The sequence below is a fragment of the Tenrec ecaudatus genome, chromosome 2 (genome assembly GCF_050624435.1).
Source record: "Tenrec ecaudatus isolate mTenEca1 chromosome 2, mTenEca1.hap1, whole genome shotgun sequence".
NCBI classification, from domain to species: Eukaryota; Metazoa; Chordata; class Mammalia; order Afrosoricida; family Tenrecidae; genus Tenrec; species Tenrec ecaudatus.
The window spans coordinates 242,690,257-242,716,642 of record NC_134531.1 but is presented as its reverse complement, the minus strand read 5'-3'; the positions used below and the strand labels follow the sequence as shown (position 1 = coordinate 242,716,642).

At 51.0% G+C, this 26,386-nt stretch overlaps 1 protein-coding gene across 1 annotated transcript; it reads left to right on the top strand.

Moving 5' to 3' along the window:
• Positions 1–26,151, top strand: LOC142440569 (mitogen-activated protein kinase-binding protein 1-like). The gene is given in 31 exon segments (XM_075542933.1): positions 1–8; positions 4,167–4,229; positions 4,454–4,511; positions 5,171–5,341; positions 5,606–5,743; positions 5,955–6,137; positions 6,636–6,796; positions 7,582–7,771; positions 8,306–8,452; positions 8,630–8,805; positions 9,737–9,828; positions 10,104–10,229; positions 10,530–10,600; positions 10,691–10,812; positions 11,037–11,112; positions 11,227–11,338; positions 11,500–11,563; positions 11,810–11,944; positions 12,128–12,264; positions 12,426–12,481; positions 20,667–20,672; positions 21,959–22,186; positions 22,515–22,681; positions 22,912–23,057; positions 23,150–23,347; positions 23,518–23,602; positions 23,785–23,927; positions 23,930–24,058; positions 24,242–24,838; positions 25,345–25,430; positions 25,924–26,151. Coding segments are annotated over 31 exon segments (4,299 nt in total).
• The last annotated feature ends 235 nt before the right edge of the window (positions 26,152–26,386 follow it).

The window sequence follows — 26,386 nt, the reverse complement described above, 5'->3', positions numbered from 1 at the left end:
ATGAGTGTGTATGTGTGTGTGTATGTGTATGTGTGTGTGTGTGGAAAAAGAACACGAAGTCTGAAGCCCTCCAGAGATTCTGCAAGGGTATTAGTGTGAGTATGTTTATGTGTGTGTGTAAAAAGACAAACTCAGAAGCACTCCTGATATTCTGGAAGGTTGTGAGTGTGTGTGTGTGTGTGTGTGTGTAAAGAGGTCATGTAGTCAGAAGCCCTCTAGAGAGTCCGCAAGGGTGTGAGTGTGTGTGTGAGTAAAAGAACACGAAGTCAGAATCCCTCTAGAGATTCTGTAGGGGTAGGAGTGTATGTGTGTGTGTGAGTGTGTAAAAAGACAGGAAGTCAGAAGTCCTCCAGAGATTCTGTAAGGGTGCATGTATGTGTGTGTGTGTGTGTGTGTGTGTGTGTAAAAAGGACATGAAATCAAAGGCCCACTAGAGATTCTGCAGAGGTGTGAGTGTGTTTCTGTGTGGGGGAAAAAGACACGAAGTCAGAAGCCCTCTAGAGATTCTGTATGGGTAGGAGTGTGAGTGTTTGTGTGTGTTTGTATGTAAAAAGGACACGACTGTAGAAGCCCTCCAGAGATTCTGCAAGGATGTGCGTGTGTGTGTGTGTGTGTGTGTGTGTATAAAGGACACGATGTCAGAGGCACTCCAGAGATTCTTCAAGGGTATGTGTGTGAGTGTGTGTGTAAGAAGGACACGAAGTCAGAAGCCCTCTAAAGATTCTGCAAGGGAGCGTGTATGTGTGTGTTTGTTTATGTGTTTGGGAAAAGGACATGAAGTGCAAAGCCCTAAGGAGATTCTGGAAAGTTATGAGTGTGAGTGTGTGTGTGTGTGTGTGTGTGTGTGTGTGTGTGTGAATAAAGGACACGAAGTCAGAAGCCTTCCAGAGATTTTGCAAGGGTTAGAGTGTGAGTGTGAGTGAGTATAAAAACTACATGAAATCAGAAACCGTCCAGAGATTCTGCAAGGGTGCGTGTATGTGTGTATGTGTAAAAAGGACACGAAGTCACAATCCCTTTATAGATTCTGCAAGGGTATTAGTGTGAGTGTTTGTCTGTGTGTGTAAAAAGGAATCGAGGTCAGAAGCCCTCCAGAGATTCTTCAAGGGTATGAGTGTGAGTGTGTGTGGGTGTCTGTAAAAGGGACACGAAGTCAGAAGACCTCCAGAGAATCTTCAAGTGTGCGTGTACGTGTGTGTGTGTGTAAAAAGTACCCAAAGTCAGAAGTCCTCTAGGGATTCTGCAAGGGAGTGTGTGTGCTTGCGCGTATAAAAAAGACACCAAGTCAGAAGCACTCCAGAGATTCTGCAAGCGTATGAGTGTGTATGTGTGTGTGTGTGTGTGTGTGCGCGTGCGCGCACGTAAAGAGGACACGAACAGAAGACCTCAAGAGATTCTGCAAGGGTGTGTGTGTGTGTGTGTGTGTGTGTGTAAAGACATGAAATCAGACGCCCACAAGAGATTATTCAAGGATGCATGTATGTGTGTGTGTAAAAGGGAAACAAAGTCAGAAGCCCTCTAGGGATTCTGCAAGGGTATGAGGGTGAGTGTGTGTGTGTGTGAGTGTGTGTGTGTAAAAATGACACAATCTCATAATACTTCCTGATATATAGCAAGGGTGTGAGTGTGTTCGTTAGTGTGTGTACAAAGGACATGAAATCAGAAACCCTCTAGAGATTCTGCAAGGGTGTGTGTGTGTGTAAAAAGGACATGACGTTTGAGGCCCTCCAGAGATTCTGCAATGGTGTGTGTATGTGTGGGTGTTTGTGTGTAAAAAGGACACAAAGTCAGAATCCCTCCAGAGAAGTTGCAGGGGTGTGTGTGTGTGAGTGTGTAAAAAGGACAGGAAGTCAGAAGCCCTCCAGAGATTCTGTAAAGGTGTGTGTGTGTGAAAAAGTCACGAAGTCAGAACCCCTCCAGAAATTCTGCAAGGATGTTTGTGTATGTATGTGTGTGTGTAAAAATTACTCGAAGTCAGAAGCCGTCCAGAGAGTCTTCACGTGTGTGTGTGTGTGTGTAAAAAGGACACGAAGTCAGAATTCCGCCAGAGATTCGACAAAGTTATGAGTGTGAGTGTGTGTGTGTATGTGTGTGTGTGTGTGTAAAAATGATACGAAGTCAGAAGCTCTGTAGAGATTCTGCAATTGTGTGTGTGTGTGTTTGTAAAAGGGACATGAAGTCAGAAGCCCTCCAGAGATTCTGTTAGGGTATGAGTGTGTGTGTGTGTGTGTGTGTGTGTGTGTAAAAAGGACACGAAATCAGAAGCACTCTAGAGATTCTGCAAGCTTTTGTGTTTATGTGTGTGTGTAAAAAGAAAAGAAGTCAGAATCCCTCCAGAGATTCTGTAGGCATATGAGTGTGGGTGTGTGAGTGTGAGTGTGTGTGTGTGTGTGTGTGTAAAAAGGACATGAAGTCAGATGCCTTCCAGGGATTCTGCAAGGGTATGAGTATGCATTTGGGTGTGAGTGAGAGTGTGAGTGTGTGTGTGTGTGTGTAAAAGACCCGAAATCAGAAGCCCTGTTTGTGAACTGTGGCTCTGTCCCTTAGTGGTCCTTATCTCTCCATTATGGACGCCCAGATACCTGAGGGTGTCATGGTTCTGTGTTGGGGTTCTAACGGCAAGGACAGCAGTTAGGCCCCACCAGGCACTCCAAAGGAGAAAGATGACATTTTCTGGTCCCCTAGATAGTTCGTATCGGAAACCCACAGGGGCAGTTTTACTGTGTTCTGTAGGGTCACTGTGAGTCAGAATCGACTCAGTGACAGTGAATGTGGTTGAGTGTTTGAACAACTTCCTTTCATCCTCTGTGCAGGCAGCTCTGTTTTAGAAGTGTTAGGCCAGTCCTATTTATTAGACTCTCCTTCAGAGCAACGGGGCAGGTGTGTGCCTGCGTGTTTCTAACGTCATCTTGTTTTTCTCATTCAAGGGATGTGGAGAGCAGGGGTCTTCAAATCTTTTAAAAGAGAGAAAGGAGATAAAAAAGAGAACAAAGAAAAAGGGTGAAAAAGGATTGGAGGGGGGGGCTCTGAGGAGAAGAGGGCGTTGCTCAGGCTTCTAAGGCTGTCAATCAGTCTGGTAGCCAGCTGTGAGCTTACCTGGTGCACCTCCAAGATCCCAGAATCAGTAGTTGACAGTGGAATTTGCATAGAGAACTGGCTCATTGAGCCGAGCCGGAGGCCTCTGTCTGCAGAAGAGACCAAGCCCTGTGCTGCAGCTCCTGCTCCCATCTGCTAGCAGTGGGGTCCAGATGCGGGTCCTGCATCTGCTTTCTGTTGTAAAAGGCAGTGTTGGGACAAGTGGCCTTCAACTGAGTCTCTCCTCCGTCTACGCAGTCGACCCCCTTACCTGAGGGAGCAGGCTCTAGGCTTGCTGAGGCCAGCTATTAGCAAGTAGTAGGCATAGCTCTAATGAAGAGAGGGAATAGCTGGACAGAGGACCTAAACCTGCTGAGCGCCATAGCCCCTGAGACACTGGCGAGCTGTTGGCTCCCAGCTCCTTGTCCCTGACTCTTACCTGTCTCCCTTTCTCGAGTTCACTCTTGAATTTCAGTCTCCATCCAATCTCACCCAGCCTTGCTGCCTGACTGGAGAGGGAGTCTGGAGGCTGTTAGAATGACGCTGCTCAGGCTCTTTGGGCTAAAGAGTCTGACGAGGGCCAGCAGCTCCATGAAGTTCCCTCCCTCAGACAGTTTTCTGCCCCTCCATCCCACTTAGTCTCCCTGCAGGCCTGGCCCTGGGCCCTGACCTTCCACTTGCTTCCTCATCCAACATGTGGAGGGCTGGCTATTGCCAAGTACACACATGGGTGCAGACATGAGAGATCCCACTCTCTCCTGGAAACCAGGTCTGTAAACAAGGGCACAGCTGAGGCCTGTTCTTACCCAAATCATGTGCATCCTTCTCTCTGCCCTCTGCCCAGGGGTAGAGACAAGAGCTCTGGGAAGACCGGCCACCCCATCGCTATGGGACATGGCCCGATGGTGCTGGTGCACAGAGCACTGGGCAGGCAGGGCTCCCTAAGGCCCTTGCGCCGTGTGGGGCTACAGAAGGGGAGAAAGGCAGAAGAGTGCTGTCAGGAGCCAGCTGCACTCTGGCAACGTGGGGTCCTCTGGGCTGGGCCACTGAGGTAGGGTGCTAAGGCTGTGCTCCCCTCTCCCTCTTCCCAGGTGTGTGGTTGTGCTCTTCAATCCACGGAAACACAAGCAGCACCACATCCTCAACAGCTCCAGGTAAATGGGCTCTGGGGCTTTGGGGAGTGCCACCTTTCCCAGGGACGGCCAGAGGGGTGCCACCTGCTTTTCTGTGGCATTGGGCCCTGTTGGGCCCCAGGCCTGCAAGGGAAGCAGCACAGGGACGACGGGTTTGCTGCCCTTGTTTTGAGAGGGGACTGTGAGAGGCCAGACCTGGGGCAGGCTGCCAGTGTCCCTCTTGAGCCTGCCCCCATTCCTTTCAGGAAAACCATCACTGCCCTTGCCTTCTCTCCTGATGGCAAGTACCTGGTCACCAGCGAGGTTAGTGAGGAAGGAAGCTCAGGCACTGCAGAGGGGGTAGCCTGGCCTTAGCAGAGAGTGACAGCCTGCGGCCCACATAGGACTGGTGCCAAGTTTGACTTTCTGTACTGGTGTCCACTTTGGGTGTTTGGTCTGCCCTAGAGCAGTGTTCTTATACTGTAGCCTGCGTCAGAAGTGCTATGGTGGCCCCTTAGTACAGACTGCTGGCTCTCGGGTTCAGCAGGTCTGGGGTGGCTCTCTTCAGTTTGCAGTGCTAACAAGTAGTTCCCGATGAGGCTGATGCTGTCAATTTGGGAACCACATTTTGGAAAACACTTCCTTAAAACATTCCTTATCCCTGGAGTCCCACTGCTGGTCACAGTGTGGAACAGGGCTGCCCTCCCATAGACTTGCCCTGTGAGGCTGTGAGAGCAAACCGCAGGAGTGGTGGTTCTTGCCCATCCAAATCACGCCAGGAGCCCGTCCCTGAGAGTCCCTGTTCCCCAACACTGATCACATTCCCTCTGGGGGTGTCCTTGATTCATGTGCAGGCGCATTAGGTTAGGTGTCCTTCATTTATGTGCAGGCTCTTGTCCAGTGGCTGGGAGGGCCAGGCCTCCGTGGATGGGGAGGGAGCTGGCTGCCTCTGGCCTTTACTTCGGGGTCTTTGGTCCATGCAGAGTGGACACATGCCTGCTGTGCGGGTATGGGACGTGTCGGAGCGCAGCCAGGTGGCGGAGCTTCAGGAGCATAAGTATGGCGTGGCGTGTGTGGCCTTCTCACCCAGCGCCAAGTACATTGTCTCAGTGGGCTACCAGCACGACATGATTGTCAATGTCTGGGCCTGGAAGGTGAGTGGGCTGCTGGCCTCAGGACCGGCGGCGCCGGGAGGGGAGCCAAGAAACTGCTGACCGGTGGCCTTCACTTCCGCCTGCTGGCCTCAGTCCCTTTCTAGAGAACTCTGAGCAGAAAGGAGCACCTGGGTATCTAGGATGCTGAAGAAGGGGCAGAAGGAGTGGTCAAGTTCACAGCTTGTCTAACCTCCTTCAGTGTGTAAGTTCCTTTTCCCTCAGCTCCTAGAAGCAGAGCCTGATTTCCCTTGACTTTCTCTCCAGAACAACATTGTAGTGGCTTCCAATAAAGTGTCCAGTCGGGTGACAGCAGTATCCTTCTCTGAGGACTGCAGCTACTTTGTCACTGCAAGCAACCGGCACATCAAATTCTGGTACCTCAATGACAGCAAGACCTCAAAGGTGAGGCAGCAAGTAGCCACTAGGGTGGGGTCTGCTCAGATCTGTTCCACCTGCGTCCCCTTCTGCATGCTCAAAAGCCCCTTGGAAGTCTCAGCTGGGCCAGGTGCTATGTCAATCTGCAAGGGAAGCCTTCTCCCTCTCTCCCCAGGGCCTGCTTTCCAGGGGGTAGCCTGCAGGGTAGGTGGGTGGCACCTGTGGTGTGTCTCCACAGGTGAATGCCACTGTGCCCCTGCTGGGCCGCTCCGGGCTGCTGGGGGACCTGCGGAACAACCTGTTCACTGATGTAGCCTTTGGCCGCGGGAAGAAGGCTGACAGCACCTTCTGTATCACATCCTCGGGGCAGCTGTGTGAGTTCAGTGACCGGAGACTGTTGGACAAGGAGGTGGAGCTGAGGGTAAGTGAATGCTTTGTCGGCACCCTCCCGTCTGTCACCTCCGGGCTCCGGGGGACCTGGGGCTAGCAGAGGGGTCTGCATGCACTCTGGGGGAGGCCCCAGGCGGAGGAAGGTGTTTGGGAACCTCTCTGCTCGCTCGCGCCCTCTGTCTCTGCCTCTTCCTCTGCTTTCCTCTTCTGCTCAACACAAAGACAGCATCACAGTAAGTGTGCTGGCCCTGTCCACTGCCTCTGCTGCCTCTCTCTTGGCCGGCCTTTTCTGAGTGTGTCTTGGCCTAAACCTCAGGTGCCTTATAAGGCTTGCTGACTCCTTCCCCCTAATTGCACGGGGCTGTGGGCCCTCTGGCCAGCTGCTGTTAGAGGGAGGGACATTGAGCGGCTCCAGCCAGGGCAGCTGGCCTGCTTTGCACTTGTCCTTGCCTCTTGGCTCATGGCTGTTGAAGTGTCGGGTGAAGGAGTGGGCAGACGCCCTTGCTGACTGGGGCTTCTGTGCTCACAGACCACAGTGGCCCACTGCATCTCAGTGAGCCAGGATTACATCTTCTGCGGCTGTGCTGACGGCACCCTGCGCCTTTTCAACCCCTCCAACCTGCACTTCCTCAGCACGCCGACCCGGCCCCATGTCCTGGGGACAGACATTGCCAGCATCACAGAGGCCAGGTGAGCGGTGTGGGTGGGCCCCTGAGTCCTGTCAGAGCCCCACTCTGTGCCAGGCCGTCCTTGGCATGCTTCAAGGAGAGGAGGGCACACATAGACCTCTGGGAAGACCCTTGCAGTCAAGCACAGGTGGGTCTTTTAGCACTTGTTGCTCACTGTGGGCAACCGTGGTAATCTGAGTCTGCAGTGTGGTAATGCATTGTCCTGTAAAGACCACAGCTAGGACAGACGGGCAGTTCCTTAGGGTTTCTGAGAGATACTGGAGACCTGACGGAGCAGGCCTTTCTCCCTCAGGGTGGTCCTGGGTAGCAGCTGCGGTAGGAGGGTCTTATTGTAGCCTCGGGCCTTGGGTTGGGTGATTGCAGGAAGTGAAGTTTTGCTCTGGTTTCAGTGCTGTCAGGAAGCGGGGCAGTTCTGCAGTTGGGTATATTAATTTCTCTTTCAGGGCAGGAGGGGACTAAATCTGCAATTGGTAGGAAATGATATATGACCACAGTTGTGGTTTGCACAGTGTCCTTCCTTGTCCTCTGATGTGAGTCTAGAAGGGCCTGACATCTGCTTGGCTGCATCACGGCCACACACTGTCCCCGCCTGACGTTGGGGGCTATGAAATAGCTTGTGTTCTTTTGGAGAGCCCCATGGCAAGGAATGCCAGGCCAGCCGCTGCGTTCTTTCTCCAGTGACTGCTGGCCAACCTGCTGCTCCTCCCTTTAGTGCCCCATTTCATTAGTGCTCACTCACCAGTTTGCCCTGTCTGCCCTGGACACCCCGCCCCCCTCTTTCCTTAGTCGCATTTTCACTGGAGTGGCCAATGAGAAGTATCCGGACACCATCGCCTTGACCTTTGATCCTGCAAATCAGTGGCTGTCTTGTGTGTGCAATGACCATAGTTTTTATGTCTGGGATGTGAAGGACCCCAAGAAAGTGGGCAAGGTGTATTCAGCTCTGTACCATTACTCCTGCTTCTGGAGTGTAGAGGTACGTGGGCCAGGTCTGCTGAGACTGACCGTTTTTCCTGGGCTACCATTAGGAGCTGGGGTTCCTCAAGTGTGGAATTTCTTTCCTCCAGCACCCTTGCTCCACAAGCAGTGCCCCTGGGTCCCTTCATATCTGTTAATTGGCTCTGAGGATGGGAGGGGATTTTAGTGCTGACTCATCTCAGACGTTTTTCAGTATGCACCTGTGCAGTCTTAGCATGGCCTCTTTGGACATGTTCCTGAACTTGACCAAACCTTAGTTTCTGCAATTGTGAAATGACATACCTGATGCATTTGATTTTTATGAAAAGGAGACAATGAAAGTGGGAGATTTAGAATGCCTAGTACTTACTAGGTGCTTGGTTAATGTATATTCCTTTACTTGTTAAAGACAAGAGCTAATCATTATGACTTGCTTGCTATGGGATAAGCCTGGGGCTAAGTCTTGACCAACCTTTTCTCTACTCTCACTCCGTCCCATCTGTGTGGGCAGCCAAGGTCTGACCCAGGTCCTCTGATACTTGTGCTCCTCCAGGTCTACCCTGAGGTGAAGGACAGTCAACAGGCCTGCCTGCCCACGAGCTCCTTTATCACCTGCTCTTCTGACAGCACCATCCGCCTGTGGAATACAGAGAGCTCTGGGGTGCATGGCTCCACCCTGCACCGAAACATCCTCAGCCACGTGAGCCTGGTGCCCCCACACCACAGTCTCAGGATCTGGGTCTCCAGACCAGACTGTTCCAGATGTTGTTTGGCCAAACTGTGACAAGGATGTCCTCTTGGCCCGCATTTCTCTCCCTGACAGGTGTCCTGTGTCAGGCCTTCCTCACCCACCTCTTCTCCTGACCTGTTTCACTAGTACCTCATTAAGATCATCTATGTGGATGGGAACACGCTGGCCCTGCTGGACACCGAGCTGCCTGGGGGAGACAAAGCCGATGGGTCCCTGATGGACCCCCATATGGGCATCCGCTCTATGTGCATCAGCCCCAACGGGCAGCATCTAGCATCAAGGGACCGTATGGGCACGCTCAGGTAAGGCCATTTCTGGAGTGCAACCCGTTGCCTCCAGGGGACAGGATGGGGGAACTTTAGGCCCCTAAGGACAGAGGTTCAGGAGGGTTTAGCTGAAAAGGGTTGGGGACAAAATTTATTATCTTCAAGGGAAAGATACTAACTTGACAATGAAGAAACTGCAAAACCCACCCTTAGCCAAGTCATTAAGTTTAACATCCCGTGGCAGCAGCATGAATCTGGTGACAGGGTACACTGAGAGGCTTCAAAAAGTTCCCAGAAAATGTTATGACTCTTAAGAACTCCCAGTAAAATGTTGAACAACAACAACAAACGTTGATGGAAAGTTTCTTTTAGTTCTGTTTTTCCATGTAGCCTCCTCCTAGCATTGTGTCTGGTATTCTTGACCCAAATGTATAAGGAACTTAGGATAGTCATGAGGAAACATCAGGCAACCTTCATTTGAGGTACACCTGCCAGAGTAACTTATCACACTCTCCCAGGTGTCAGGGTAGGAAAGACAAGCAAAGACTGAAAGCCCTTCTAGACTGGGACAGATGACACCCATGTGCCGTGGGGGCTCCTAGGATGCTGGAGCAGAAGAAGGACATTCATGGGATAAACAAACAAACTCATTGGCATTGGGTTGATTCCAGCTCAGAGCAACCCCCTCTGGTGACATTTAAATAAAGTCTAATAATGTTGTACCAGTGTGACCTCCGTGGTCCTTATCACTGTGTACTGTAGTGCATAAAACATTAATACGAAGGGAGACCAGGTGAGAGAGTTGAATGTGACATATCTTGACTCATTTTTCTAAGTCTAAAGGTTCAACCCAAAAGGTAAAGTAAAACAGCTCTTGATGGAGAGGAAAAGGTGGAAGGGGGCGAGTGATGATTCTTTCCCTCGCTGCCTGGCACTGAACGGCCTCTCCTCTCTTCTCATTTTGCAGGGTCCAAGAATTGCAGTCCCTGAGTGAAATGCTGAAGGTAGAGGCCCATGAGTCAGAGATTCTGTGCCTGGAGTACTCGAAGCCAGACACAGGTACCTGGCCCTGGCCTAGAATGGCCTTGAGTGAGCCCCTCCAGTCTGCCCAGAGCCACTGATACTTGTCCTGCCTCTTGACTATGGGGCTGATCCTTCTTTTTGCTACCAAAAGAGTTAGTGATCCTTCTTGATCATTTGTTGTCTCTGAAGGCTTTGGGGAGGACTGCATCTCAACTCTGCCCGACTCCATGGCTCATGTGGCTTAAGGATGTGGGGCTCAGTTTCTCTGGGTGCTGGGCACTCATCAGCTGACGGAGTTCATCCCATCCCAGGTCTGAAGCTGCTGGCATCAGCGAGCCAGGACCGGCTGATCCATGTGCTGGACGCAGGGGGTGAGTATAGCCTGCAGCAGACGCTGGACGAGCACTCCTCCTCCATCACTGCTGTAAAGTTCACAGGTGTGGGCAGAGCACTTAGACACACTCTGCCACCTACCACCCCTGCCACCTGCCTGCCACCCCCATGAAAAGGGAAGGTTGGCCTGGATAGGGGCGACAGGTGATGGACTCCCAGCCCAGGGCATGCTGAGCCAGCAGGCTATGCTAAGGGCAGAAAGACACATCTGGCATTGTTTGTTGGCTGTCCTGGTGAAGAGTAGCTGTGAGAGGGGAACTGTGTGGGTGGGTGTGTGGGGAGGGCAAAGGAACGGCAGTCCCTCTGTTGAGAGCGTGGAAACATCTGGGCCCCCTCCTTCACAGCCAGCAGTGGACAAGTCCGCATGATCAGTTGTGGAGCAGACAAGAGCATCTACTTCCGCCCTGCACAGAAGGTATGGCACTGGGCTTCCCGAGGTCGGTGGTGGGGAGGTGACGGAGATGAAAGCAGGGCTCTCGAGTCTGTCCACCTGTCCCCCCTGCAGTCTGGAGTTGGAGTACAGTTTACACGGACACATCACGTGGTTCGGAAGACGACCCTTTATGACATGGACGTAGAGCCCAGCTGGAAGTACACGGCCATTGGATGCCAGGACCGAAATATTCGGTGGGTGCCCCTTCTTCCCTCATGCCCTGGGGGGCTGCCTCCAGACATCACGTTCCCGTTTTGTCATTTTTCCTAGGATTTTTTATCACTTTAGAATCTTACCATTCCCAGGAGTTTGTGGCTCCCTGGGTGTTGGCGGTGGCTCCCCTCCAAGGACGCGGGGCTGGGAGGGAGGGCTGTGTTTCTGCCACCCCTGGGTGCACAATGCGGACCTTCTCCCTCAGCATCTTCAACATCAGCAGCGGGAAGCAGAAGAAACTGTTTAAAGGGTCTCAGGGCGAGGATGGCACCCTCATCAAGGTCCGGGCCCCGAGGGATGGACACGAGGTCACAGGCCTGGGAGAAAGGGGTGCTGGCTACAGAGAGAGGACCAGGGCCGCCTGTCCTTGTCCAGCTCTGTGGCTTTCTACTCAGGTGCAGACAGACCCCTCCGAGATCTACATTGCCACCAGCTGTTCTGACAAGAATCTCTCCATTTTTGACTTCTCCTCAGGCGAGTGTGTGGCCACCATGTTTGGACACTCAGGTGAGTGTAGTCTCCGTGCCCCACCTCTGACACTTGGCCTCTTTTGGGACTCAGCAGAGCTGCATGGGCCCTGCTCACGAGCGGGCCTGCCTCTGATGCTGGCTGAGCCTGGGGTGAAAATTCAAGGTGGCTCACTGGCCCTGCTCTGTGCTCCTTTCCAGAGATTGTCACTGGAATGAAATTCAGTAATGACTGCAAACATCTCATCTCCGTGTCTGGGGACAGGTGAGCGGAAGCAGCTTCCCTGGGGGATGGAGTCTCGTCTGGGCCCTGGACGTCTACTGCCTCTTTCCTCTCTTCCATCTCAGGGCTTGGTGGCCGTGGTCTCTGGGATGTGGAACTGCACAGGGATACTTGTGGGCTGAACTGGACCTGGCAGTAGACGGCTGCCCAGGGAGAAGGAACTGATGACACTGCCCTTCCCAAAGGCCGTCCTCCCCTCCCTGACCCAACTCTGTGCTTCTGTCCCAGCTGTATATTTGTGTGGCGCCTGAGCTCAGAGATGACCATCAGCATGCGGCAGCGACTGGCTGAGCTGTGCAAGCGTCAGCGAAGGATCAAGCAGCAAGGACCATCATCACCCCAAAGGGCTTCTGGGCCCAGCAGGTAATAAGAGGAGCTGGGCCCAGATGGTGGGCTGCAGTCTTCCTGGCCCGCCCTCCCGGGCCCCAGATCTGTCAGCCAGCCACTTCTTCCTCCCAAGACCTATCTTCTCACATGAAGTCCACCTGGTGCCCTCTTCCCCGACTCAGCCTCCTTTCCCTCTGCCCTTCCTTGTCTCAGACTCAGGCACAAAGTCCCCCTAGTGCTCTCTGCTGGAGCAGCTCTCTCGTCAGACAGTGACAAGGAGGGAGTAGAGGAGGGGCCGGAAGAAGAAGAACTCCCCGCTCTGCCTGTTCCAGCCAAGAGCATCAGGAAGGAGCCAGGTCTGTGGGGCTCAGGTCTGACGGAGTCAGGTGGCCTCCGCGTATGGAGCAGCGACATGTGGGCTGCCTGGAACTGTGGGGTTGTGGCAGTGCTCTGGGGGGCGGGGCTCTGCGCATGGGTGGGCAGGAGCCACACCCTTTGACTGACTGTTTTTGTCTAGCCTCAGTCCCTAGTTCAGCCCTGTCAGGAAGCCTGTCCCACTGGGAGATGAGTCGGGTAAGTCACCATCCTAAAGGCCAAGGGAGGGCCTTGGGGTGGAAGGAGGTAAAGCAACTACGGATCCCAGTGAGGGCCCAGGGGAGCTCGGGTACTTCCTGGGTGGGCTCCATGAGGTCAGAGGACCAGGGTGAGGTTGGGACTGGAAGGGGGATGATGTCACAGGACAAACAGAACTGAAATCGGGAAATCGAAGGTCCCAAGAGCAGCAATCCAGAGAGCGCGCCCTGAAGATCGCAGGCGAGGAGGCCAGCTCAGGACCCCGAGCATTTGTTAGAGCAGTGGCTCTCCACCTTCCTCATGCCGAGACCCTTGCACACAGTTCCTCATCTGGTGGGGACCCCAACCAGAAAGGTATTTTCATTGCTACAAATTGAACATAATTAAAGCGTAGTGATTCTTCACAAAACAACATGTAATTATATACTGTGAAATATTTTTTTGAAATCATTTTATTTGGGGATCATACTAATATCACAGTCCATACGTACATCAATTGTATAAAGCACATTTGTACATTCGTTACCCTCATCATTCTCAAAACATTTGCTCTCTACTTAAGCCCCTGGCACCAGCTCCTCATTTTTCCCCTCCTTCCCCCACTCTCCCTTCCCTCATGAACCATTGATAATTTAAAATTATTCTTTTGTCATATCTTACACTGTCAGACTTCTCCCTTTACCCAATTTTCTGTTGTCCATTCCCCAGGGAGGAGGCTATGTGTAGATCGTTGTAATCAGTTCCCCTTTTCTACACCACCCTCCCTCTACCCTCTCGGTATCTCCACTCTCACCGCTGGTCCTGCAGGGATCATCTGTCCTGGATTCCCTGTGTTTCCAGTTCCTATCTGTACATCCTCTGGTCTAGCCAGATTTGTAAGGTAGAATTGGGATCATGATAGTGGGTGGGGAGGAAGCATTTAGGAACTAGAGGAAAGTTGTGTATTTCATTGTTGCTACACAGCCCTGACTGGCTCGTCTCTTTCCCGAGACCCTTCTGTAAGGGGATGTCCAGTAACCTACAGATGGGCTTTGGGTTCCCACTCCACATTCCCCCTCGTTCACAATGATATGATTTTTGGTTTCTTTGATGCCTGATACCTCATCCCTTTGACACTTGGTGATCACACAGGCTGGTGTGCTTCTTCCATGTGGGCTTTGTTGCTTCTGAGCTAGACGTCTGCTTGTGTACCTTCAAGCCTTTAAAAATCCAGGTGCTATATCTCTTGATAGTGGGGCACCATCAGCATTTTTCACCACATTTGCTTATGCACCCATTTGTCTTCAGTGATTATATCGGGAAGGTGAGCACACAATGGTAGAATTTTTTGTTCTTTGATGCCTGATATTTGATCCCTTAAGCACCTCATGATCACACATTTTGTGTTCAGCAATCGTGTTGGGAAGGTGAGCATCATGGAATGCCAGTTTAATAGAACAAAGTATTCTTGCATTGAGGGAGTACTTGAGTGGAGGCCCAATGTCCATCTGCTACCTTAATACTAAACCTATAAATATATGCACCTATATCTGTTTTTCAATCCTCATATATAAATATATTTACATATGCACATGCCTTTATTTAGACCTCTATAAATGCCCTTTGCTCCCAAGCTCTTTCCTCTATTTCCTTTGACTTTCCTCTTGTCCCACTGTCATGCTCAGCCTTTATTTGGGTTTCAGTAATTCCTCTGGTTACATTACCCTTGATCAAACCCTACCAGGCCTCTTACATCCTCGTCACCACCGATTTGGATCACTTGTTCCCTGGTCTCTGGGTTTGTTAACACCACTACCTTTTCCCCCACCTCCCCCTCTCCCATGTCCCCCCAGAACTGTCGGTCTGGTTGTTTTCTCCTCCAGATTGTTCATCCTGCCTGTCTTATTTAGACAGACTTGCGGAGATAATAAGAGGCACACACACAAAAAAAAGACAGAGCAAAACCAAGCAACAAAACAACAACAAAAAGCCAATGACAAAACAAAACACAAAACAACAACAAGCAAAAAAGAAAAGCTTGTAGTTCGTTCAAGGACTGTTTATTGGTTTTTAGGAGTGTTTTCCGGTCGAGTCTAATGGGATGCCAAGCCCTGGACCCAAAGGCTAGTTTTGGTATTCCCTGGGGACGTCGTTGCTCTGTTCTCCTTGCTGTTCTGTCCCCACACTCTTAGTGTTTGGCCTCGATGTGGTGGGATCAGATCGGGTTTAATTCCCACACTGTATCTCCACTGTTGTCCCCTGTAGGGTTATGGGTCAGTGAGGGATGCCATGTCTCCTAGTGGGGTCGGCCATATGGTCTTCTCTGGGGATTGGCTGCTCTGAGTGGGAATATCGTCCTCAAGGCTTGGTGGGCCAGGATGTGCTCCACTATCTCTTCCTCCCCCATCATTTGCTCCCATGTGCTTTGATCAGACATGCCCCTCTCCCTGAGCTGTAGATTCAGTGCTGTCCTCTGAAATAGATTCTTCTCGTGGGGGCGGGGGGCGGGTCAGCTGTCCACATAGTTGAGATTGGGGCCGGACCCTCAGACCTCTCCACTGGTTCCCTACTCCATACCGGCATGTTGCATTTACATCTTGGAGCACCGGGTTGAAATCTGGTCCCTCTTTCCCTGTGGAGATATAAACAATACCCTCCCCTTGGGTCGGTTAGTGCCCTGTGCTGCAACTACCAATTTCTTTTTTATTTTTATCCTTTCCCCCCTTCCTTTTTATTTGGCTACCATATATATCCCTGAATTTGGTCTGGTCACTACCATACTACCTGGTCTTCAACTCCAGGAATGTTTGTATACAATAGCTTTTTCCCATGCCCCTTTTGCATTTTTTTAAGCTTACCTCGGACTCATGTTTTACTTGTCCTTTTGTGCTTGGCTTACTTCCCTTAGCATGATTTCCTCCAGTTTTTCCCATGTGGCGATGTGCTTCATATGTTCATCACTGCTTTTTACTGATGCGTAGTACTCCATTGTATGTATGCACCAGTGTTATAATCCACTCATCAGTTGATGGAAATTTGGGTTGTTTCCAACTCCTTGCAATTGTGAACTGTGCCGCGATGAACATTGGAGCACAGATGTCTGGCCATGGTTTGTTTCTTGCTTCTTCTGGGTATATGCCCAGTAGGGGGATTGCTGGGTCATTTAGTAGCTCAATTTCCATTTGTTTTAGGTATCACCACATTGATTTCCATAGTGGTTGTACATACCTACAGGTCCACCAGCAGTGGATGAGAGTTCCTCTCTCCCCACAGCCCCTCCAACACTTCTTGCTTTCTGATTTTTTGAATTGGGCTACCTTTGAGGGTGTTAGGTAGTACCTTATTGTTGTTTTAATTTGCATTTCTCTTATGGCTAAAGATAAGGAACAGTTTCTTATATGTTTATTGGCCATTCGGTTTTCAGACTCTTTGAAACTTCTGTTCAGGTCCTTTGCCCACCTCAGCGGGAAATTATTTTTTTTTCTTTTTGGAAGCTAGCAGAGTATTGTAGATTTTAGTAATAAGGCCTTTGTCTGATGTGTCATTGCTACAGATGTTTTCCCAGTCCATGGACTCTCTTGGTGAATTCTTCAATATACACAGGTGTTTTATCTTCAGTATATCCCACTTGTCAATTTGTGCCTTCTCTGTGTTTGTGTCCTTCCCTATTTCTGATAGCCTCTGTACTCCCTGTGCCAAAGAACTCAAGTTAGTCCCAATTCCCTCATTGATGGCCCTGATAGTGTGGGGTTTTACTTCAAGGTCTGTCATCCACCTTGAGTTTATTCTTGTTCATGGTGTGAGATAAGGGTTTTGCTTCATTTCCTGTAGGTAGATATCCAATTTTTCCAGCACCACTTGTTGAAGCGGCATCTGCTTTCCACTGGACATTTTTTGGGCCCTTATCAAAGATCAGTTTTCTGTATGCTTATGATTTTATCTCTGGAGTTTCAGTTCTTTTCCATTGGTCTGAGTATCTGTCACACCAATACCATGCGGTTTTGACAACTGTACCTGTATAGTATGTGCTAAAGTCAAGTAAAGCAAGCCCTCTCACTGTGTCCTCCTTGAGGAGTCTCTGCTAATTCTGGGCTTCTTTCCTCTCCATATGAAGTTGGTAATCAGTTTTTTCCATTTCTTTGAAGAAAGATGAGGGTAATTGTATCGGGATTGCATTAAACTTATATATTGCCTCGGGCAGAACTGACATCTTTACTAAAATGAGTCTTCAAATCCACGAGCATGGGATATGCTTCCATTTGTTGAGATCACTCTGGATTTCTTGTAATAGCGTTTTGTAATTTTCCTTATATAGCTCTTTTGTTTTTTCAGTCAGGTATATCCCTAGATATTTGAATTTGTGCTTGGCTATTGTGAAAGGTACCACCTTTTTTATCTCCTTTTCTGTGGTCTTATCCGATTTGTATAACAGTCCGATGGACTTCTGTTTGTTGATCTTGTATCCTGCCACTCTGACAAACTCCTCTGTTGCTTTCAGTACTCCCGTTGTGGAGCTTTTGGGACTTTCCATATATAAAATCAATCATCTGCAAATAACGATAGTTTCCCCTCTTCCTTCCCCAGACGAATACCTTTGATGTCTTTTCTTTGCCTTATGCTGTTAGCCATAACCTCCAGTACAATGTTAAATAAGAGAGGGGACAAGGGGCATCCTTGTCTGGTCCCCCTTTTCAGTGAGATTGTGTGCGTCTTTTCTCCATTGACTACCATGTTGGCTGTTGGTTTTTTTTTTTCATGTATAGCTTGTATTGTCTTGAGGAATTTTCCTTCTGTTCCTATCGTCTCAAGTGTCTTAAACAGGAATTGGTGTTAGATATTGTCGAATGCTTTTTCTGCATCTATCGATATTATCATGTGGGTCTTATAGTTTTTCATGTAAATGTGGCGAATGATACTAATGGTCTTTCGTATGTTGAACCATCCCTGCATCCCTGCATCCCTGGTAAGAATCTCACTTGGTCATGGTGAATTATTTGTGCCTGGTTTTGGTATCAGAGGTGTACTAGCTTCGTAGAAGGAGTTCGGGAGTTTGCCGTCTTCTTCTATGTTCCTGAAGAGTTTGTGTAGGATTGGTGTTAGTACTTCCCTAAGTGCTTGGTAGAATTCTCCAGTGAATCCATCTGGTCCAGGGGATTTTTTTTGTTGGTAATCCCTTGATAACCTGTTCTAGTTCTCCTATTGCTATGGGTCTGTTGAGGTTCTCGACGTCTTTTGGGGATAGTCTAGGGAGGGATTGTTTTTCCAAGAATGTGTCCATGTCTTCCAAGTTGTTGAGTTCATTGGCGTACAATCCTTCCTAGTACTGTGTAATTATCTGTTTGATTTCATTAGGGTCTGTTGTAATGTCCCCTCTTTCATCCCTCATTCCTGCCGTTGAAATTTGTTCCTTCCTTTCTTTGGTTAGGTTTGCCAGCTGTCTGTTGATTCTGTTTATCCTGTCAAAGAACCAACTTTTAGCAGCATTAAATATTTCCATAATTTTATTATTTTCTCACTCCTGAATCTCAGCCCTAATTTTTATTATTTCTTTTCTTTTCCTATTAGTGGGATTTTCCTGCTGACTGTACTCTAGTTGTGAATTTTTTGGCCTGCATATCAATCATGAGTCTCTATCTTTTTCAAGTGTGCATATATTGCTATGAAACTTCCTCTGATAACTGCCTTTGCTCTGTCCTGTAAGTTTCGGTACATTGTGTTCTCATTCTCATTGGTTTCTAGAAATTTCCCAATTTCATCTTTGATCTGTGCCAGTATGCACTCTTTTTGCAGTAGAGAGTTATTGATCCTCCAATTGTTTGCTCTTGTTTTCTTTGTCTTCCTTTTGTTCATTTTCCAGCCTTATGGCACAGTGGTCAGAGAGAGAGAGAGGTCTGTAAGGATATCAATGTGTTTAAATTTATGTAGATTCGCCTGATGTCCCAGCATGTGGTCTCTGCCATGTGGGCTTGAAAGCCATGTGATTTTTTTGTATTTGGATGAATAGCTCTGTAAATGTCTATCAGGTCAAATAGTCTAATTGTAACGTTTAGATCTCTAGCCTCCTTGTTGAGTTTCTTTCCCTGTGATCTGTCTTTCTCAGTGAGGTGTATTGAAGTCCCCCACTACAGTTGTTGAGGCTGTGATTTCTTTTTCCAACTTTTGGAGTGTTTGGTTGACATATTCATCAGGTCTCTCATTTGGGGAATATATCTTTAGAATGCTTAGAGGTTCTTAGTCTACCATTCCTTTTAGCATTATATAGTTTCCTTCCTTATCTCTTTTTATGGCTTGCAATTTGAGGTCAATTTTATCTGAGATTAGGATTGCAACCCTTGCTTTTAAATGAAATCCTCTTTGCTTGGCATGCCTTTCTCCAGCCTTTGAGCCTCAGCCTATTTTTGTCTGTAGCCTTGAGATGTGTCTCCTGCAGGAAGCAGGTTGGTGAGTTGTGTTTTCTAAGCCAGTCTGCTAGCCTCAGTCTTTTATTGCCTGAATTCAGGACACTGATATTCGTGGTTATTATCTCCATCTATGGACTCTGTGATGTCATCTTAGACCTTTTATGTTGGGTGTTTGCCTACCTTCATTTCTCATTAATGTGTTGTGCATGTTTGTGTGTGTATCATTCTTGACTTCTTTCCATCCTTAAGCCAATGCTATCTTGGGGTCTATTTTCTATTTGTTGACCTCTGGGTGAGGTTATTCTATGTGGCGGTCTCTTATTTATGCTTGGTGAATGCTGTTCTTCTGCCCATACTGGGTTGGCAAGGATCTTTTGTAGGGCTGGGTTTCTTATAACATATTCTTTGAGTTTTTCCTTGTCTGAGAAGACTCTAACTTCTCCATCTATCTTGATTGATAATTTGGCTGAGTAGATTATTCCTGGGTTTTCATGGTTTTCCTTCAATTTTTGGACTATGTTACTCCACTCTCGCCTCTTTATAGTTTCTGCTGATAGGTCTGAGCATATTCTTATTTGGGAACATTAATATGTGATTGCTTGTTTTTCCCTAGCTGCCCTCATGATTTTTTCCTTTTCCTCTAAGTCGGATAGTTCAACTATTATGTGCCTTGGTGAGTTCTTGGGATTTAGTCTAGCTGGTGCTCTTTCAGACTCCTAAATTGTTGCCTGATTTTTATTCATTAAGCTGGGGAAGTTTTCATCCAAGAATTCTCTCATTATGGTTGCTGATGACTTCTTTGTTATACCTTCCTCTCGTAAACCAATAATTCTAATGTTGTTCTGCTTCATAGCATCAGACATAGCTCTTAGGTTTTCTTCAGCTTCTCTGATGATCTTATTAGATTTTTGTTTGCATTTGTTAAACTCTGCTTGGCTGTCCTCCAAGTCACTGATGCAGTTCTTTGTTTCCCCCAGTCCATTCTCAGGTCTGTTAGTCTACTATTGGTTTTTGTTATCTCCTCCCTAAGCTCTCGTACTTCCCTTTGTTGTATGGACTTTATCTCCTGTTTCATTTCATCCTTTTTCTGTATTGTTTCCCTCATATCCCTCATATTGACTCCAAGCAGCATTTGAAAATTTCTTTCTGTGTGGCAGCTCATTGTCTGCTTCTTCTATGCATGTCGTTATGTTCAGGATGTCTTCTGCCATTGCATTTTGTTTCTCCTGTTTTTGTGTCTATGAGGTCCTTAGGACTGATTGGTGTTTGCGTTGCTTTGTTTAAGCTGAGCCAGGTGTCATTTTCCAGGTTGTCTAAGAGCACTGGCTTCCTCTGGGAGACTTGTAGGAATGCTTCCTCGAACTGCCTACAGCTAATTTCCCTATGGAATTAGCCTACCGCTTTATCCTCCTGTGGCTTCCCTCTCAGGGGAGTGCCCCTGAACGCTGGTCTGTTGCCTGCTTTGGTGTAGACTACCGAGAATGGTGGGCAGAATTGTTCTGGCTAGGTAGCTCACTGTGAAGGTTGGGCAGAGGTTCCTGCAGCATCTTGAAATGTTGGTAAGTGTTGGCCGATTTGCCTTAAGCCGTGTGAGCATTAAGGTAGGAGGGAGGAAGTTCCCTCAGTCACTTGGGACAACAGAGGAAAAATAGGAGCTCCCCCAGCCTCACAGGCAGGAATTCTCCAGTTAGAAGTTGGGTGGGATATCTCCTGGTGGAGGTTGGCTGGGATTTCCCAATCCTCGGGCTACGCTGCACAGGGCGGAGCTCGCCTAACTGGGTGGGGTGCAGGCGGAGATGCACTAGGCTGAGGTGAGTGGTTTGGACATCAGCAGTGGTGTGTGAGAGAACAGGGAAGAGACAAAGAGGAGAAAAAAATAAACAAACAACTAAGACTGCTGAGACTGGGGGGGGGGGGTTAGAGAGAAGAGAGGGAAACAAGAGTAACAATGCAGCTGAGCCCTGCTCCCTGCCTGTGCGGCTGCAAGGGTTTAATCCCTGCCCTTGGTGTAGGCAAGCTGTGATGTGTTGAGATTGAGCTCCTGCTCTGGCTCTAAATGATCCAACCCTAGCTGGCCTTCACTGTGGTAAGCCAAAAGCCCCCAGCTCCTCAAAACGCTGTGTATCTGGGCCTACTTATCTTTATAATGCTCCTCCTGCAATCCAGCTGTGTTGAATTTCCTGCTTAGTTACTCTCCTCGGCTGATTTCTGTGGAGTCCCTCTGGTATATGTTACTTAGTCACCCTCTTCCTGGAAGTCAAGACAGCAGGGCATGGATCTGTTGGCTCAGACTGCGAAATAGTTATTTCTAATGACAAATAATTGAAATGTGTCTTGAAGCATGGTTTAGCATAGGTAACAGTCTTCATGCCAGGCCCATGCATGTGGGTGTATCTGCATGTGGGTGGACTCGCCTGGAGATGGATAGAGGAGCGGTGTCTCGGTTCCCAAGACCATCGGAAATATGTTTTCTGATGGTCTTAGGCAACCCCTGTGAAAGGGTCATTCGATCCCCAAAGGAGTCTTGAACCACAGGTTGAGAACCACTGTGTTAGTGGAAGAAGGCTCTTGCCAGACAACACAGATAGGCAGCTGGACGGACGGACCGATATGTAGAGAGCAGGGACCAGGCAGCCCCACACCTCCTCTCCCCCAGCTCCTGGGCCAGCAGCAGCAGTTTTCGGGGTGGTGGTGGTGAGGTGTCTTCAGGGCATGCTGACTGGTTGCAATGTCCAGTTTGGGCCCTGCCTTTGTCCTTGGTGCAGTGAAAGGACTTTGGAGCCCTTTGCAGGCGGTCCCCAGTCGCAGGGGACTTTTAGAGACTCCTTGCTCACAGGCGAAGAGCAGGGTGAGAGGATATTAGGTGATGGCAAGGGTAGAGCTCTGGAACCAGACTTACGTAGACTGTGGGCTTGGCCAAGGTACACAAACCTGTGCTTCCGTTTCCTCGCCTGTCAGAAGTGGATAAGAGGTTATTGTGAGGATGAAGTGAGTGAATACTTAACTTTAGTGAATGCTAATATTAAGGGCATACAGAGCATGCACTAAGTGCTATCCGAGTGTTCTTGGTGTTCCTGCTGCCCCGCTCCCCACACAGGAGACCGGGTTCCTGGGCCCAGCTCCTGCATCCAACCATGGACCCAGAAGAAGGGGCCGCTGGGCTCAGCCGGGGGTGGCGCTGAGTGTTCGCTCCATGCTTGACCTGCGGCAGCTGGACACGCTAGTTCCGAGCTCTCAGGGCTCCAACCAGGACTCTCTAGCAAAGACCCTCTCTGGTCCTGGGAAGTCTGGTCAGCAAGCCTCTGAGGCCTCCCACACTAGCCAGGTGAGTAAGCTGCAGCCTCGGTCTGGCTCTGTTCTACAGTGCACAAGGTAACCCAAGCTGCAGGGGTGGGTGGGGGTGGGGGTGTGTGTGAGCGGATTGTGCTTGGGGTGGGCAGTGGGGAGAGGGAAAGGTGGCCTCTTTCTTGGGTGTGGTGACCTGGAGGACCCTTGGTGGTACCTGGTGGCTGGACGTTGGCAGCCCAGGGCACTGATCTCAGAACTCCCAGCTGGGCCCCAGGTTGTCTTTTAGCTCCCCTCCATAAGTCCTCGCCCGGCCGCTCACCAGGGCCCCTTCTCCCGTCAGCCACTGCTGTGTTCTGTGTTCCCAGAATGAAAAGCCCCTTTGGCCGTATGTTTCCCAACTCTGTTCCTGCTCCCACATTATCCAATTGTTGTCCCATGAGGAAGGGGTCTTTGCCCAAGATCTGGAGTCTGCTCCCATAGAAGATCGGACTGTGTACCCGGAGCTGAGTGACAGCCCCACCCTGGATACCAGGCAAGGGTCTTGCCCTGGCCAGCCTCGAGGGGTCAGGCAGCCCCCAGTTTCCCCTTCCTATGGAGTGGTTTGCACTCTTTACTCCCTGAAGGCTGTTCAGGGAGGGTTCTCAGGGCTAGCCTGCCTCCTCTTCCCTCCCTCCTCTGGCCCGCTCACAGGCAGAGTTTGAGAAGGAGGCTGTGGCCTGCCGCTGTCTACTCACTGCGCTTCCTCTCCATGCCTTGTCGCAGTGAGTTCCAGGTGCAGGCCCCGTCTTACGGGGCCCTGGAGAGGGTGTACCCAGGCAACAGGGGCTCAGAGAAGTACAGCCCGGACAGCGCATGTTCAGTGGATGACAGCAGCAGCGTTCTTTCCAGCCCTGAGCACCCCAATGAAGGTGAGGCCAGCAGAGTGAAGGGGGGGGGGGGTGATCTGGTGGCAGATGGGGGAAGCGCAGTGTGATACCTACCCCCCGCTCCCCACATCCAGACTCTGAGAGCACGGAGCCCCTGAGTGTGGATGGCATCTCCTCAGACCTTGAAGAGCCAGCCGAGGGCGAGGAAGAAGAAGAAGAGGAGGAGGGAGGCACTGGCTCCTACAGGCTGCAGGAAGGCAGCCCCCATACCTCGGACCAGGAGCAGTTTCTCAAACAGCACTTTGAGACCCTGGCCAATGGGGCAGCTCCAGGTGGGACTTATGGCTCAGCACTTGGCCACTGTAGATGGCCCTTCTCCCCAAATGACCTAGCTGAACAGGAGGGTCCAAGGGCAGAATCCCACCCTGGGCTTCCCTGCAGGGGAGGTAGAAGGCTGGGGCCCGCCCACTGTCTCCATTCTTGATGTCTGTCCCCCTGGCAGGGGCCCCAATCCAGGTGCCAGAGAGGACAGAGTCTCGGAGCATCTCTTCACGATTCCTGCAGCAGGTGCAGATCCCCCCACTCAGGTATGGAGACTGCCTAAGGCTCCCGGCAGGGCCCACCCTGCCTCCCTTAAGGGCATCTGTCTGCCATGTCCATGATGGTTGGGGACAGTTGTCTTGGCCCTGTGCCTGTCCTCCCTCCTGGCACCTTGGCCTGGTGGAGCACTGAGCCTTGTCCAGGCCTAAATCCACATTTCACCCCACAGGGAACTATCACCAGCAGCCTCCAGCCCAGCCCTGCAGTCCAGACCCGTCCAAGCACCACAAGTGTCTGGTGAGCAGCCGAGAGGCAGTGATGCCAACCCCCCGGGCGCTCCCCCAGAAGCAGAGCCTTACCCCGGCAACCCTGGACTGCCCCCATGCTGTTGCCACGACACCGTTTGAGCCTCGACAGCAGCTGGGCCCCCAAGAGAGCAGCCACAGCCGGCTCTGTAGGTGGAATCCATGAAGTCCAGTCCGTGCACAGCCTGGGGCTGCAGGGTGAGGGGCCTGGTGGATTCCTCGGGGTGGAGGTGGGGTGCGGGGTGCAAGAGCATGAGAAAAGGAGGGTAAACTTAATGTGGCCTTTCGGTGTCACACCTCACCTGGGATGCCCCTCCTCAGGTAGCACTCCTGGGCCCTGGAAGCCTTATTTAAACCCTGCCCTGCCTGTCTCCTCTGCAGATGAGACGTCTGTACCAGGCCCATTGCTCACCAGGGAGACCAAGGCCCCAGAGGCCCTGGGCTCCCTGATGCAGGCAAATGGCTGTCCACCGCTGCCCCACTCCTACTAGAACACCACCACCAGCTCCAAGGCCAAGATAGCCTGCAACATCTCAGTAGGGGAGAACCTGGGCCTGACTGCTGAACTGCAAGCTCTGTCTCCAGTCCGAGTCTCACCACTCAGCAAGCTGGCCCTGCCTAGCCGCGCCCACCTGGTCCTAGACATCCCCAAACCACTGCCTGACCACCCTACTCTGGCCACATTCTCACCTGTCACCAAAGGCCGGGCCCCTGGAGAGGCAGAGCGACCTGGCTCCCCAGCAGGCCTGGGGAGGGCTCACAGTACACCTGACAGGTGGGCATGCTTCGGGGAGGGTGTTATTCCCAAGCCTAGGACAGAGGACCCAGCTCAGCCTGGGCCCACCCGCCCCTGTGCCCAGCAACTGCCAGTCAGCAATCTACTCCACAGCCCTGAGAGCGTGCAGCCGCCATCCACTGAGAAGACTCCTAGCCCTGTGGAGTGCACCAGGCCAGGGGCAGCCCTGAGCCAGGACTCAGGTGTGCATGGCCCCCAGCTCTCATCTCTTGTCCTATCCTCTCTCTCCTGTCTCTGTTGTCAGCTCTCTGGCTCCGTTCCATTTTTGTGTGTCCAGCCTCTGGCGTGTTGCTTCCTGTTTGCTCCTGTCTTGGTCCATATCTCACACCCCTCACGGTGAGACCCTCCTACCAAGTCCATGGTTCTTTCAATAGTCTTCACCCAAACCATAATTCAAATTGTGCAGGAAGTATAAAAAGAGGAGGGAGGGAATACACCGAGCAAGAGGTAGCATATGACCAAGAACCGAAAGTGCTAAAGAGGACCAAGTGGTACTGAGGGTATTAGCAAAAGACATAGCTCCTGGCCCTAGGGCTGGACAGACCCTCGCCTCTAGATCTGGTTTTCTGTTTAGTGTTGGGCGAAGAGGACAGGGCAGGTGAGAAGGGTGCCTGGCTGTGGGGAGTCCTCTCCTGGATGCACAGACCCTGGGGAGGGGACCTCACTAAGCTCCATTTGTCTCCCCCAGACACAGCTGTGAGCCTGGAACAGTGTGAACATGTTGTGGCGGAGCTCCAGGACAACATGCACTGGGCCATGCGACTCTACCGTGTGGTAAGTGTGTCCCCTGGCAGGAGGCGCCGGACTATAGTGCCAGCGGCTGGAGATGCTAAGATTCCCGGACAGTCGTGATACAGTCTGTCCTCTGCTGGTGGGCCAGTCCTGGGCAGTGGATGAGAGCCTAGGCAGGGCTATTGATCCAGTGCTATTTGGACACTTCCGGCAGAGAGCTAGACTTGCTCCAGTCACCAAGGACCACCCTGAGCGTTCACCTGCCCTAGTTTCCTCAGGAGGAGCCCAGTGGGCGCCTGTTGCTGTCACGCACCTGTTGTCTAGCGCGGCTCTTTGCATTGACCCTCCTGCAGGTGGCAGTCCGTGAGGGGCTGATGGAAGCCGCCTCAGACTAGCCCTGGAGCTCCTGGGCCCCGGGTGGTTGTGGGCTTTCTTGCAGAGCTTGGGCCAGGGAAAGTGGACTTTGTACTTTGTTACTTTTCGGGAGCGAGGAGCCCTCCACAGTTTCTCCAGCTCCCCCGGGGCCCTGTTGCAGGTGGCCAGCTGCAAGACCCCCTCGGTGGAGCAGAGCCGCATCACTCAACTCCTCAGAGACACCTTGTCCTCAGTGCGGCAGGAACTGGAGGCCCTGGATGGGGCCATGCTGGCCAGCCCAGGGGGCAGCCCAGGGGCAGTGGGAGCTGAGCAGACACAGGCCCTCCTGGAGCAATACTCGGAGCTGCTGCTTTGAGCCATGGAGTGGTGCATGGAATGCAGACTCTGAGTTCCCGCAGACTCTCCCAAGTGGACAGAATGTGGCTCCTTTGCCACTCACCAAAAGCTGCGAGCGGCAGGGAGGCCTGGAGTGGCTCGCAGGGACCAGTGCTCAAGAGGACCGCCTGCCCCTCGGAGGCCCCTGTATTTATTAATTTATTTCCCTGACTGTTGCCTCACGTCCTTGGAACTCCTGCTTCCACAGCCCGGGACTCGTGACTCCTGGCAGGGGTCGGTCCTAGGTC